The sequence below is a fragment of the Sapajus apella genome, unplaced genomic scaffold (assembly GCF_009761245.1).
Source record: "Sapajus apella isolate SASKATOON/1434 unplaced genomic scaffold, GSC_monkey_1.0 scaffold146, whole genome shotgun sequence".
In the NCBI taxonomy this organism is placed as follows: Eukaryota; Metazoa; Chordata; class Mammalia; order Primates; family Cebidae; genus Sapajus; species Sapajus apella.
This window is the reverse complement of record NW_022437086.1, coordinates 2,039,848-2,055,336: the sequence shown is the minus strand read 5'-3', so window position 1 is coordinate 2,055,336 and position 15,489 is coordinate 2,039,848. Positions and strand designations below refer to the sequence as shown.

The window sequence follows — 15,489 nt, the reverse complement described above, 5'->3', positions numbered from 1 at the left end:
TGGCCGGGCCTGGTGGCTCACACCTGTAATCCCAGCACTTTGGGAGGCTGAGGTGGGTGGATCACCTGAGGTCAGGAGTTCGAGACCACCCTGACCAATACGGTGAAATCCCATCTTTAAAAAAAAAAAAAAAAATTTAAAAAAAAAAAAAAAAGGCAAGACTGACTGTGCCTTCCTCTGATGTAACATAAACGATTATTTATTAGATTATATTTTATCATCACAAAATTTATTTTAAGCTGGGCAGAGTGGCTCACGCCTGTAATCCCAGCACTTTGGGAGGCTAAGGTGGGCAGATTGCCTGAGCTTAGGAGTTCAAGACCAGCCTGGGCAACATTGCGAGAGACCGTGTCTCTACAAAAAGTACAAAAATTGGTCAAGCGTGGTGGTGGACACCTGCAATCCCAGTTATTTGGGTGGCTGAGGCATGAGAATTGCTTGAACCTGGGAGGCGGAGGTTGCAGTTAGCCAACATTGTGTCACTGCACCTCCAGTCTGGGCGATCATTTCTCCAAGAGTTTTTAACTATAAAATCTCTCAGAGTAGGTTATTTTACTTTTACATATTTTTGTCTATTTTCAATAAAACATTCATTTCCTAAATAGCACATTTACATAAAATTTTTCATCTCTAGTGCTTTAACAAGGCTTATCACATGGAGAGAGCTCAAAAACATTGTTGAATGCAGGGACAAAAGAGTAAAATAGAAATTTTGAAAGAAAACTTTGTTGTTTACAGCATATTTGCTAGACTGGGTACAGTGGCTCCGGTCTGTAATCCCAGCACTTTGGGAGGCTAACATAGGAGGATTGCTTGATGCCAGGAGTTCAAGACCAGCGTGGGCAACAGTGAGACCTGATCTCTATAAATAAAAAAATTTTTTAAATTAGCCAGGCATGGTAGTGTGCACCCGTTGTCCCAGCTACTTGGGAGACTGAGGTGAGAGGATCACTTGAGCCCAGGAGTTGGAGGCTGCTGTGAGCCATGGTTGCACCACTGCACTCCAGCCTTGGCAACCGAGCAAGACTCTCAGAAAAATAAAGCAAAACATCTCAGCTATAGACAGAAGGCTTTATCTATTTCCTAGCAATGCTCACAGTTTGGCGAGCCGAATAATACCCAGCAGAGAATTATACTGTTTACCAAGTAGCTGTCTTTCTTTAAAAAATAACGTTGACTGATTTTTTTTTTTTCCCAGATTTAAAATACCGTGTCCTTTATAGAAAAACATAACTGTGAAAGTAAGGAAGGAGCGGGGAGAGGCGGAGTGGAGAGGAAGAAAGGAAGGAAATGAAAAAAGGGGAGATCCAGCCAAGCTTCTTTATTATAATAGAGCTTTTACTGCAACATAATTTGAGGCAGCATTCTTTAATAGCTAAATCATAAATTAAAACAACACTAATTTCTGATGTTGGCAAGGTTGGCTTAAGCTGACACATATTTTCAGCTGCAGTTTGTATCTTTGCATCATTAGAGCTCCTGCCAAGAGTAGCCTTTTGAAATTAAGAGCAATTTTAAGAGTGTCTTTGGCCTGACCAGAGATAAAATATTACATACCCAGACAGCAGTATTTCATCTGTTCCCACCTGCCCACCCCCTCCAGAGTAATACCAAAAGCTAAACTCGCCAAAAGACAGCTGTAAAACTCTAAAAGATCTCTGATATGACACAGAGGGTGTTCAGTTTCAAAACTATAAACTGAAATGAGCAGACAGTTCCCATCACTTCTCCTGTCTTATGGACTGTTAGTTGCCCAAAAAAGCCATTACTTCCAAATCATAATTTCCAACCCGGTCTTATCCCTGAAACTTTGAGCTTGTAAAACGTACGATCTATTTAATCTTCTGTGTGGATATTTAAAGCTATCTCAAATTTAACATGGCCACCAGGGAGCTCAACATTTCTCCCCAAATGTGTCCCCTTTTCCCCGCTGGTTTTCTGTATCTCAGCAAACAGTTCCACCGTCCACGCAATGGCTTGAGCCAAAAACTCGGGTGTTGTTGATTCTTTTTTCTTTCAGCCTGTACTTCTAATCAGGCAAAAAGTTTTATCAGTTCCGCTTTCAAAAGGAATCCTAAATGTAGCCACTGCTCTCCAACCCTGCTCAAACCCCACTGACCTTCCCCAAACCATCTCTTGCTTGGACTAACCACTCAGTTCGTGGCTGTTCTGTCCACTCCACTGCCCTCTATAACCAAGTCATGCAGCAGCAGTGGGGTGATCTTTCACAACCACAAATCAGACTGCCTCTCTCCCCAGCTTCCTGCCCTTTCCTAGTGCACCCATATTTAAAAAGCTTACCATCAAACTTAGTTTAAAATCCAATCTCCTTATCTTTATCTGAAAGGCCTCACACAAGCTGCCCCAGCCCACTGCTCTGATTCATCCTGTACCACTGCCAACCTCAGCCACTCCGCTAGGATAGCACAGGACCTCTGTGCACTAGCACTGTTACCCCGGGCTTCTGCTTGTGGGGCTGCTTCTTACCATTTATGTATCAGTTTTCAAAATGGCATCTCAGGCTGGGCCTGGTGGCACTAATCCCTGCAGTTCCCGCACTTTGGGAGGCCGAGGTGGGTGAAGCACTTGAGGTCAGGAGTTTGAGACCAGCCTGGCCAACACGGTGAAACCCCGTCTCCACTAAAAAATATAAAAATTAGCCAGGTGCAGTGGTGGATCCCTATAGTCCCAGCTACTTGGGAGGTCGAGGGAGAAAACATTGCTTGAATACAGGAGGCGGCGATGGCAATGAGCAGAAATTGCGCCACTACACTACAGCCTGGGTGACAGAGCAAGACTCCATCTCAAAAAACAAAAAATAAAATAAAATGTCATCTTACAAAAGCTTCCCTAAAATAGTCAACCACCATATGTAGTAAAATAATAGATGCATTTACCCTTTGACCCAGCAATACACTCATAGGAATGTATCACAAAGAAACACTTGGAAAAATATGAGAGGCAAGCAGACATTATGTGACTCCTGACTGGAGTATACAAGACCACCAACCAAATACTCTTGAAATACAAGCAAACCCACATACATGCACCCCTGAATTTCATCAGTCCTCTCTTGATCTAACTATAGGTACCAATCCACAGGAAATACAGGAAACAGAGGAACATGCAATCAACAAAATCTAAAATATAAATACAGGGAATCAGCCAAGATGCACGATCCATTTTCTACAGCAAAACCGATTTATAAGAGGAAAAAAACACGCGGAAGAGGAAATGAAAATTTTTAGGTATGAGCCCAGCACTCTCAATAACTGTTTAAGAAGGATACACATCAGTGGGGCAGGGCACAGAGGCTCACAATTGTAATCCCAAGACTTGAAGAGGCCGGGGCGGGCAGATGACGAGGTCAAGAGATTGAGACCATCCTGGCCATCATTGTGAAACCCTGTCTCTACTAAAACTACAAAAATTAGCTGGATGTGGTGGCGGGTGCCTGTAATCCCAGCTACTCCAGAGGCTGAGGCAGGAGAATTGCTTGAACCCAGGAGGCAGAGGTTGCGGTGAGCCGAGATTGAACCATTGCACTCCAGCCTGGTGACACAGTGAGACTCCGCCCCCCCCTCAAAAAAAAGATTACACATCAGCTGGGTACAGTAGCTCATACCTATAATCCCAGCACTTTGAGAAGCTGAGGCAAGAGGGTCACTTGAGGCCAGGAGTTTGACAGCAGCCTGGATAATGCAGTGAGGCTTTCTCTCTACAAAAAATACCCAGGCATAGTCGCATGTAGCTCTAGTCCCAGCTATTTGGGCAGCTGAGGCAGGAGGACTGCTGAAGCCCAGGAGTTAGAGGCCACAGTGAGCTATGATCATACCACTGCACTCTAGCCTGGTGATAGAGCGAGTCCCTATCTCAAAATTAAATTAAACTAAATTTAAAAATAAGAAAATAAGAGTACATATCTTTTAGGAATATATGCCGAAACATTTATGAAAACAAAACAATTAAATGATATAATTTTGGTGGTTTGCTTTAAATTTTGTTTCATTTAAGAAACAATTAAATGAAACAAAACAATTAAATAACATAATTTTGGTGATGTGCTTTAAAAGAATCTGGGCTAAGAGCACAGAAAATGGGTAAAGGTATAATTGAAACAACTCTGGATCATGAGTTGCTCAGTTTTGAAGGTGGGTGATGGGTGTGTGGGGGTTCATCAGACCAATCTCTTTACTTCTGTATGTCTGAAATAAAGGTTTATGTAAAAGCCAACAATTACTCACCACCACACTATTCTATTTCTCAGCATATTCATGTCACTCCCTGGCTTTTAATTACTCATTTGTGTCGACTGTCTATCCTCCCACTGAAACACTAGCTTTACAAGAGCAAGAGCTTAGTCTTCTTGACTGCTGTTATCCCCAAGGCCTAGAACAACGGCAGGTTCTTGATGAACACTGATCACTACATGAACACACCAACACGATTCCTGGGACCTCCTTCCGAGTTCTACAGGGTTCTAACTGCACCACGGCCAGTGAAGCACCACGACTTTTTTTCACTCCACCACGGCCAGCAGAGCCAGCAGGGGCCTACCTTCACTTCGATGAAGTCTGGATTCCCCAGGGACACGAGCTGCGCGTAGGCCTGGAGCTCGTCCACGTTCCACGCTTTCACAAGCGTCAGTCTGTAGACAGTTCGTTGTTGCTAAAACAAAGGAAAGGCCAACTTCGTTGTTATCTTGGTGGACGTCATCCATAACTTAGAGGGTTTCGCAAGCTTTTTCAACCCAGACTACCCAGGGCAGGCAAAACTCATTATGAACTTTTATAAAACGAAGCTATATTTTGAGGAAAGATGAAACAAAAATAAATGCTATAGTATGATTCTAACGTGCCTTATGGAAGGCACATGAGATATTGATATATTTCTTTTCTCCCACCCACAACATCTAGCACCATGCCAGGCACCCAAAGGTTTCTCAACACAGACACACTGATTTTCGTTTAGTAAGGAATGATAAACGAACAAACAGTGTTAGGCTATAAAAAATTAGTTCAAATACCCTTTAGGCTTTCAGGTAATCATCACCCAAGTTGTCAGTGACAAGAAGTGTTGATAAGTCCTGTCCTCGTTCCCATTCTCTCATTATTTAATGATCACTTGGCATTTCTTGTTGGCAGAAATGGCACATGGATGGATTGTCAATGCTGCCATTTGTGTGCCATATAAACACAAGAGGAACTGGTTTTCTTTCTTTCTTTTTTCTTTTTTTAGAGACAGGGTCTGGCTCTGTTATCCAGGCTGGAGTTCAGTGATGCAATAATAGCTCATCACAGCCTCAATCTCCTGCGCAAAAGTGATCCTCCTGCCTCGGCCACCCAAGTAGCTGGGACTACAGGCACATGCCATCATGCCCAACTAAGTTTTAAAACTTTTTTTAGAGATGAGGTCTTGCTATGTTATCCAGGCTGGTCTTGAACCCTTGGCCTTAAGTGGCCCTTCTGCCTCAGGCTTCCAAAGAGCTGGGATTACAGGTGCACATCACTGTGCCAAGCTAGATTTCTGAAAACGTAATTAGACAATAGTCATTAAAGCTTTAAAAAAGCTTACACTCTGACTTTGTAGCTCTGTTCTAGAACCCAAAACAAATGATTAAAAATTCAAACACAATAAAAAATCTCAGGACAACATTATTAATAATGGCTTATGGCTGAATGTGGTGGCTCATGCTTGTAATGCCAGCAATTTGGGAGGCCAAGGCAGGCGGATCACTTGAGGTCGGGAGTTTGAGACCAGCCTGCCCAACATGGTGAAACCCCGTTTCTACTAAAAATACAAAAATTAACTAGGTGTGGTGGCACGCACCTGTAATCCCAGCTACTTGGGAGGCTGAGCCAGGAGAATCGTTTGAACTTGGGAGGTGGAGGTTGCAGTGAGCCGAGATCATGCCACTGCACTCCAGGCTGGGCGACAGAGCAAGACTCTGTCTCAATAATAATAATAATAATAATAATAATAATAGCTTAAAATCTAAAGTGCCACTCACCCCTTGAGTAGGTGCAGCACCTGTAACTTGACTTTAACCAACAGACTATTGCAAAGGTGATGGGATGTATGTGGTTCTAGGTACATGATTACATGCATCTGTAGCAAATAACACCCAGGCTGCTAACCTTCAAACCATACCTTAAGTAGCAAGGATCAAAATACTCAAGAAAAAAAAAAAAAAGTGAAAGGCATGCACAAAATGATACCAATCTCATTACTTTAGTCTATATTTGAAAACTTCCAACATTAACACAAAAGAAGAAACACTTGAAATCTTCATTGAAGAAAACTAAGAGATCGTTAATAAAGAATATTGGGCAGCCACACCAGAATTTAATGTTTTTCGAGCATATTTACTCATATATATGCAAAAGTTCCTTCTAAAATGCAGTATATAATGCAAGGAAAGACAGAAATCTTCCAGATTCCCTTTACATACTTAGAATTCTTCCAATGCCAAAAGCTAACAAAAATAGTAGAAAACTGCAGACCAATCTCACTCATACTTACATATGTAAAAATCTTATAGAAATTTTAGCAAGTAAAATTCAGCATTCTGCTAAAAATTCTGGGAATGCAAAGACAATTCAGTATTAGGCTATACAGTAATACAATTCATTATACTAGTAGTTCAGCACAGAAAAACCACATGATCATCTTCATAGACACCCAAAGTTATTTGATATAGTTTAAAAGCCATCCCTGCTTTTAAAACAAACCAGAATGAGCAAATCAAATGCCATTTGGTAAATTCAGTAATTAAAAAAACACAACCTTAACATTAAAAAAAAAAATCTACAACACTCTCCAGTCAATAGTCAATCCTATTTTTACTGATTTAAAAAACAGAGGGGCCGGGCACGGTGGCGCACACCTGTAATCCCAGCACTTTGTGAGGCCGAGGTGGGTGGCTCACTTGAGGTCAGGAGTCTGAGACCAGTCTGGCCAATGTCTTGAAACCCTGTCTCTATTAAAAAACACAAAAATTAGCAGGGAGTGACGGCAGACACCAGTAATCCCAGCTATTTGGGAGGCTGAGGCAAAAGAATTGCTTGAACCCAGGAGGCAAAGGTTGCAATGAGCCAAGATTGTGCCAGTGTGCTCTAGCCTGGGCAACAGAGTGAGACTGTATAATTGATTAATTAATTAATAAATACATTACTATTTAGTTGGACTAACAGAATAATTTCTACCCTTTCTTAAAAAACGTTTTCCTACAAGTTATAATCAAAGTAACATGGCCAGGCTAAGAATTGCTGGAGAATATACAAAAAATAATTAATAGTAAATAATAAAATTGGCTTCTTGGAAACCGAAGAGAATCAACTAAAAATGAGATTAGGGGAAAGTGGCCAGTTACCAAAGAAAAATATAAAAATCAACAGCTCTCCAAGCATACAGTAGTGAGTTAAATGTGAACACTGGGGCCAGAATGAATCCCAATTCATGTTCTAGATATCGTTACCTCTCTGTTCTTAAGTTTCTATCTGAATGTCGCATTTAGCACGTGAAATCTAGAACCAAGCTTGATAGCAGTGTATCATATCATCAAGTATTAGCTATTTTATGCCAGCAATCAGCAATTACAAAATTCAAGAGAAAGCATATTCTACTCACAACTACAAAATGCATCTATAAAATGCCCAGGTGTAGTGGCTCGTGCCTGTAATCCCAGCACATTGGAAGGCCAAGGTGGGCGGATTGCTTGCGGCCAGGAGATCAACCTGGGCAACATAAAGAGACCCCATCACTATAAAAAATACAATAGGTAGGCATGGCTGAAGCAGGAGGATTGCTTGAGGTTGAGAGGTGGAGGCTGCAGTGAACCATGATCGAACCACTGCACTCCAGCCTGGGTGACAGAGCAAGACCGTGTCTCAAAAAATATATATAAATAAAACATAAAACTATAAATGCCTGATGATTAAATTATGAAATAGCATGCAGGACAGTGAATAAAATAAAGTTTGCTAAGAGACCTAAACAAAAACTCATCTACATGGAGAGCCAGGATGGATTTATAAATATAATGTAATTCCAATGGGAGTTTACAATTCAGCTGAACAAATAAACTGGCCACAGTAACTGTAAAAATAATAGCAGGGGCTTGCAATTACTCAGCCCTGACTGTGTGCCAGCTGTTGTTGTAAAGTGCTTTGTAGCTTGGCAAAGATTCCAATATTTGTCCAAGCTTTATAACAAATCTCAAAAAATAGATTGGATTACTACCTTCACTTTACAGATATGAAGGTGAGGCTGACAGCTATTAAGGAAATTGCCTGAAGTTACACAGCCGGAGAACAGCAAAGCTGGGGTGTGAACCCAAGCAACAGTGAGGTAGGAGACTGGTAGGACTTTTTTTCTGGTCACAATCCTGCTGACCAAAACGGGTCCAGACAGGATGAAGTGAAGAAACCAGCAGGAATCAGCCAAAGGCCACTAAGGTGATCCCAAGATGTCCTTCTTGCTCATTAGCATAAGACACTCCCACCAGGACCATGACAGTTACAAATGCCATGGCAACAACCCAGAAGTTACTGCCCCTTTCCTAGAAAGTTCTAAATAATGCCCCCTCTATCTGCATTGGCCTGCTCCTTAATTTGCATGTAATTAAAAATGCATTTACATGCATATAAATACAGTTGCCAAGAGCCCATACAATGTCCATTCTGGGTGCACTGCCTGTGAGTTAGCCCTGCTCTGCAAGAAGCCCCACCCTTCATAAAAGAGTCCTGTCTAACACCAGCAGCTTGCCCTTAAATTCTTTCCTGGATGAAGCCAAAAACCCTCTCATGCTAAGCCCCAGTTTTGGGGACTCACCTGTCATGCAACAGTAGAAACCAGAACAGGCTCTCTCATACTTTGCTAAATCTTTGAAAACTGTGAGATGAAACACACAAAGAGAAATGCACACAAAGTATGAATGTATAACTCAAGGGATGATCACAAAATGTGCATCACCCAGACACTCTCTGCTCCTCCCAGTCACTATCCACTCCCTTCACCTCACTAGTATCATATATCCTGACTTTAACATGATAGTCTAGTTTTGCTTGTGTTTGGAATTTATGTCAGTGGAATGATACATTATTTTGTGTCTGGTGTCTGCCACTCAACACTGTGTTTATAAAATTCACCCACCAGGTGCAGTGGCTCACACCTGTTATTCCAGCACTTTGGGAGGCCAAGGCGGGTGGATCCTGAGGTCAGGAGTTCAAGACCAGACTGCCTAAGATGGTGTAACCCTGTCTCTACTAAAAATACGAAAATTAGCTGGGTGTGGTGCCAGGAGCCTATAATCCCAGCTACTTGGGAGGCTGAGACAGAGAACTGCTTGAACTCGGGAGGTGGAGGTTGCAGTGAGCCAGATTGCGCCACTGCATTCCAGCCTGGGCAACAGAGTGAGACTCCACCTCAAAAGGATAAAAATAAAAAATAAAATTCTCCAAAGTTGCTGCATGTTTAGGTTTGTTCATTTTTATTATCTAGTATTGGGTTGCCTGAATATACAAGTTATTTAACCACACCCTAGACATTTGGATTATTTCCAGGTTTTAGCTATTATAAAACAATGTGGTTGTCTCTTTGAACGCCAGAGTTCAGTTATGCCTGTTTAAGGGAATATATAAAATGCTACTGTGACATATTCCTTTTGTGTCTGGCTGCTTTCACTGAATTTGATGTCTCCAAGATTCATTGATGCTGTTCTATGAAACTGGAGCTCCAGTGGCCCGGCAGAGTGCATGGTACTTATGTGTAGCCATAGATACAGCTTTACGGCCACACTGTATGAATATACTACTAGTGAATGATTTTAACCCCTACTTCAGGTTTCTTAAAAAATACTGCTGCTGCTGGCTGGTGTGGTGGCTCACGCCTGTAATCCCAGCACTTTGGGAGGCTGGGGCACGTGGATCACAAGGTCAGGAGTTTGAGACCAGCTTGGCCAATATGAGGAAACCCCACCTCTACTAAAAATACAAAAAAATTAGCCAGGCGTGGTGGTAGACACCTGTAATCCCAGCTACTTGGGAGGCTGAGGCAGGAGAATTGCCTGAACCTGGGAGGCGGAGGTTGCAGTGAGCTGAGATTGCACCACTGCACTCCAGCCTGGGTGACAGAGCAAGACTCCGTATTAAAAAAAAAAAAAAAAAACTACTGCTGCTATGAGTGCTACTGTACCCATCTCTCTCTCCCTCTCCCCCACTTCCCTTTTTTTTCTGGCTTGAGACAGGATCTTGCTCTATCACTCAGGCTGGAGTGTAGTGTCACAAGCACAGCTCACTGCAGCCTCAACCTCCCAGACTCAAGGGATCCTCCTGCCTCAGCCTCCAGAGTAGCTGGGACTACAGGCACATGTCACTGCTCCTGGCTATTTTTTTGGGGGGCGGAGGGGTTAGAGATGGGCTCTCACTTTGTTGCCCAGGCTGGTCTCAAACTCTTGGGCTCAAGCCATCCTTCTGCCTTAGCCTCCCAAATTGCTAGGATTACAGGAATGAGCCACTGTACCTGGCTGTCTTGTTCTTGATGCACAAGAGCACTTGCTACCTAGCATCCACCTAAATATGGAAATGCTGGGTCATGGGATATGTATACATTCAACTTGAGCAGATATTGGCCATCTGATTGCCAAAGTCGTTTTGCCACGCTTTCACCTGCCTTGTTTCAGAGTTTTGGTTGGCTGTTATCTTCAACAACACTTAATATTGCTGGTTTTCACCACTCTTGCATGGCTTTTGCTCTGCATCTGCCTGTGGATGTAAGCAGGCTGAGTTCCTATGTTTTCTGGCTATCTGTATCTCTGTTTCTGTGAAGTACTGGTTCAAATGTCTTGAGTATTTCGCTATTGGAATATGTCTTTTTTCTTGCCGATTTTCAACAAATCATTTGCATTTTCTGGAAAGAAAAGCTCTGTTATAAATGTACTAGAAATATTTTCATCCACTTTACAGCTTTCTTTTTCACAATGCCTTCTGATCAACAAGAATTCCTAATTTTCATACATTTGCACTTTCTTTTCTTATTAGCATTTATTTCATATTAGTGTTTCTTATGTCTCTTGAAAGGTTCATTCCATGCTATCAAGAGCATGAAGATAAGCTCTTACATATTTTTTGAGAAGTTTTATTATACTGCCATTCACATTTGTGTCAAAAATCCACCAAAACTGACTTTTGTGTGTGGTGTCGAGAGGTTAAACTTATTTAACCTACAGATATTGTACTGTAATAACTAAAATAGAATCAGTGTCTGTGCATGTGATGGTCTGCTTCTCCTTTTTTCTATTCTGTTCCACTGATCGAATTGTTTCTCATTGCCCCAACAGCACATTTTTAATCACACACCGTTGCTTTATACTAAGACTCGATATCCAGTAGAGATGATTCCCAACCAGGAGCAATTCTGCACCCCAGGGGACAATCAGTAACATCTGGAGAAAATTTGTTGGCTTCCACAAATGGGGGCTGCTACTGACATCTAGTGGATAAAGGCCAGGCTGCTGCTGAATATCCTACAGTGCACGGGACAGCCACCCAGCCCTTTGCCTACAAAGAATTATCCAGTCTAAAATGTCAATGGTGCCAACGTTGAAAAGCCCAACAGTGGAGCAAGCTCTCTTATGTCGTCCTTCTGGAAGAGTGTCTTGGCTATTCTCAGACCTTTGCATATCCATGCATACTTTAGAATCAGTTTATTAATTTCCACAAAGATATACAACCCTTTATGATTCTGCCTGATACAGCATTGAATCTATAAGCCAGTGTTGTTCAACAGAAATGTAAGTTCACAGGTGAAATTATTTTTTTAATGTATTTTAACTTAATAAATCCCCAAAATTATCCACTCAAGAAGCAATCAATATTTAAATATTGGGATACCTGACAGTCTTTTCAACAGACTAAGCCTTTGAATTCCATTGCTTTTCAGCCTTTTAGCTAAGATCAAGTGTAGTCTTTGAATTCCAACGCACAGCATAGCTGAGTTCAGGGTAGCCACACTTCAAGTACTCAATAGCCACATATAGCTAGCAGCTACCATAATTAAATATAATCAGTGCATGGAGAAATGATACTTTTACAACCCTGAATCTGCCAAAATAATTACCTCTATTTGGGTCCTTTAAAATTTCTCAATATTTTATAGTTTTCAATATAAAGATCTCAAACTTCTTTCCATAGATTTATTCCTAGGTAATATATTTTTCAGGATTTGTTATGGTAGTATCTTTTCTATTTTTCCTATTTTAACTAATATTTAACTGATATTTTAATAGCTGGCATACAGAAATATAACTGATTTTTGTAAGCTGGATACGTATTGATATAGCAGTCTTGTAAAATACATTTATTAACGTAAATAATTACAAATTTTGAAAGGGACTGTCTACGTACATATTTATTTATGAAAAATGACATCTTCCTTTCCAATCATAACTTTTCCCCCTTTTTCTTGTCTTTTAGAACTAGCCAGGACTTTGATTCCATGTTAAATGGAAGTGGTGATAAAGACAGTGGGCATGCTTGCGTTACTCTGCACAGTAAGGTTTTAAACATTTACTCATGAAGTATGACTTTTATGGTAAATACCTTTATCAGATTAGGAAGTTTCCTTCTGACCCTGGTTTGCCATGAGGTTTTACCTATAAATACATATGGATTCCTCTCAAATTCCTTTTATGCACCTATTAAGCTTATCCTACCATCTTTCTTTTTATTTTGACATGATAAACAGGTTGGTTGATGTTTACACACTCAACAAAACTTGCACTCATGAAGTCAATTTTTCTTGGTTTTATGTATTTCGTTTGTTGATCTTTTCTTTATAACATTTGCTGCTATGCTTTTGTCTCATTCTTCTCAGAATTCAGCATAAAGATAATGCTGGGCTAATAAAATGAGACGGAGAGGGCTGTGATTCCCCTCTGGAATACTTGTGTAGGGCTTGGTGTTGGTTCTCCGGATGACTGGTATCATCGAGAATGACAGGTATAATTCAACAGGTAAACCACCTGGGCCTGGAGTTTCCACTGGACGAGGTTTTAAATTTAAAAAAGCAATTTATTTAACAATTATTAATCCATTTAGATCATTTCATCTAGTGTTAATTTTCTTAAGCTTCATTCTTTAGGAAGTTGTACATTTCATCTAAATTCCCACATTAATTGGCATAAAGTGATTCAAAATATCCTCCTATCTTTTTAATGTCTATAGGATCTATAGTGATGTTTCATTTTCATTTCTAACATTACTTGTGTGTATCATCTCTCATTTTATTGATTAAACTTGCCAGGTAATCATCAGTTTTGTAAGATTTTTTGAATAATCAACTCTTGGTTTCTTCATAATCCTATTTTATGGATGTTTTTTATTTCCTTAATTTCTGTTCTTTTTATTCCTTCCAAGTACTTACTCTCTTCTCTGTTTAATTTACTGCTCTTTTTTTTTTTTAAACTGTTGGTACCTATTAACTTCTTAATATATGCATTTAGTTTATTGATTTTTGGCCTGTTTACTAAGTAGGATTTTGTTTTCTTCAAAACATTTTTTCTCCTTCACTCTCATAAATATTTTCATTGGGAACAGACTTCTAGATTGGCAGCTCTTGGTAAATTTCAGCCTTTTGAGGCTCCACGTTTTGTGCCTTCATCTCTGTTGTGAGATCAAGTACTGGCCTATTGTTGCTCTTTTGAAAGTAATCTCTCTTTTTCTCTGCCTGCTTTTAAAAGTTTTATAAAATGGGCCAGGCACGGTGGCTCATGCCTGTAATCCCAGCACTTTGGGAGGTCAAGGCAGGCAGAGCACAAGTTCAGGAGATCAAGACCATCCCGGCCAACATGGCAAAACCCCGTCTCTACTAAAAATACAAAAATTAGCCAGGTGTGGTGCTGTGCGCCTATAATCCCAGCTACTCGGGAGGCTGAGGCCAGACAATCGCTTGAACCCAGGAGGCAGAGGTGAGCCGAGACTTGGTCTCAACAACAAAAAAAATTCATAAAATGTTTTTATTTATCCTGTTTGGATTTCCTATGTTTTCCTGTATTGCCCCATATTTCTACAATAAATGACTAAAACTTTTGTAATAGGGGGGAAAAGACATGCAGAAATGTTCATCTGATAAGCAGCATAATGGTAAGTTCAGGATATCCCAAGAGCATAGGGGACAGGAGTCCTAATGTGACAAATGTCCCAAAGAATCTAACTACAGACATCTTGATTACCAGACAGAAGACCAGCACTATGCAACAGATCTTCTCACAGTTCTCCACGGAAATACTCCCAGAAAACCCATCTGCCATTTGTATGTAAGCAAGCAAAATGGGTTGCTTGATGCAACCTACAGCTAACATCTTACTTAACGGCAAGAACATGGAAGCTTTCCCACTAAGATCAGGAACAAAGCAAGGATGTCTTCTCTCACCACTGCTTTTACACAGAGTACTGAAGTCCCAATGAGTTCAGTAAGACAAGACAAGGGAAGAAAAAGACAGATTTGGAAGAAATAAAACTGTCTTTGTTTAGAGATAACACGATCATTTACATAGAAAATCCACTAATCAATCTTAACAACCAGATGTTGTGTGCTGCTTGACAGATGCATTTGGGAACAGTACTGCAACAACTATTAAGTATTTTTGCCAAAAACTGAGTAGATCGCCAATAGAGCCTTTAGATATAACTACCATTTTATAGGAATTACAAAGAAACACAGACTCTATTAAAAGATATCAAAAGGACTCAATCAGCCAAATTTGGGATATTGCAAATTCGAATGACAAATGACCCATCTTCTTCCACAAACTACATTACAAGAAGTATGAATAAAGTACAATGTGAGAATCTTGTTTGGAAAAATGTTATAAAAAATTATTTTGGAAACTATCAGAGAAAATGAGACACACTTGAATTTTCAGGAAATGCATTAGGATGCACTGTTAATTGTATTAGGTGTGATAATGGTATTTTGTTTATATTTTGTTTTTAATTTTTTACTTTTTTTGAGACAGGGTTTCACTCTGTCACTCAGGCTGAAGTGCACTGGCGCATCACCATGCCCGGTTCATTTTATACTTTTTGTAGAGACAGTGTCTCATTATGTTGCCCAGGCTGGTCTTGAACTCCTGGACTCAAGTGATCTTCCTGCCTAGAACTCCCCAAGTGCTGGGATTACAGGGGTGAGCCACCACATCCAGCTTGTTTGTTTTTAAAAAAGTCCTTCAGACAGAAGAAGAGACATAGGAAAGGTTGAAGAGAAAATTTGTGGGTAAATCATGAATAATGACATGTGAAACAAGAATGGTTACAGTTGTAGCTGGGTGCGGTGGCTCACGCCTATATCCCTAGCAGTCTGGGAGGCTGAGATGGGTGGATCACCTGAGGTCAGGAGTTCAAGACCAGCCTGGTCAACATGGAGAAACCCAGTTTCTACTAAAAATGAAAAAATGAAAAAAAAAAAAAAAAAAAAAAAAAAAAAAAAAAA

General features: G+C 40.5%; 1 protein-coding gene and 1 long non-coding RNA gene across 7 annotated transcripts in view; one reads left to right on the top strand and one right to left on the bottom strand.

Annotated features, from left to right (window-relative positions):
* The window catches only part of LOC116540884 (S-adenosyl-L-methionine-dependent tRNA 4-demethylwyosine synthase TYW1), a 309,103-nt gene that overhangs the window by 111,554 nt on the left and 182,060 nt on the right, over positions 1-15,489 (bottom strand). For all 6 annotated transcript variants that reach the window (XM_032264675.1, XM_032264672.1, XM_032264670.1 and 3 more), the window contains one exon: positions 4,558-4,668. In XM_032264675.1, coding sequence (XP_032120566.1) covers positions 4,558-4,668 — 111 coding nt within the window. The remainder of the gene's footprint in view (positions 1-4,557; positions 4,669-15,489) is intronic.
* Positions 384-5,956, top strand: LOC116540887. Its single transcript, XR_004264624.1, has 2 exons — positions 384-457; positions 5,891-5,956. It is a non-coding gene; the product is annotated as an uncharacterized LOC116540887 (long non-coding RNA).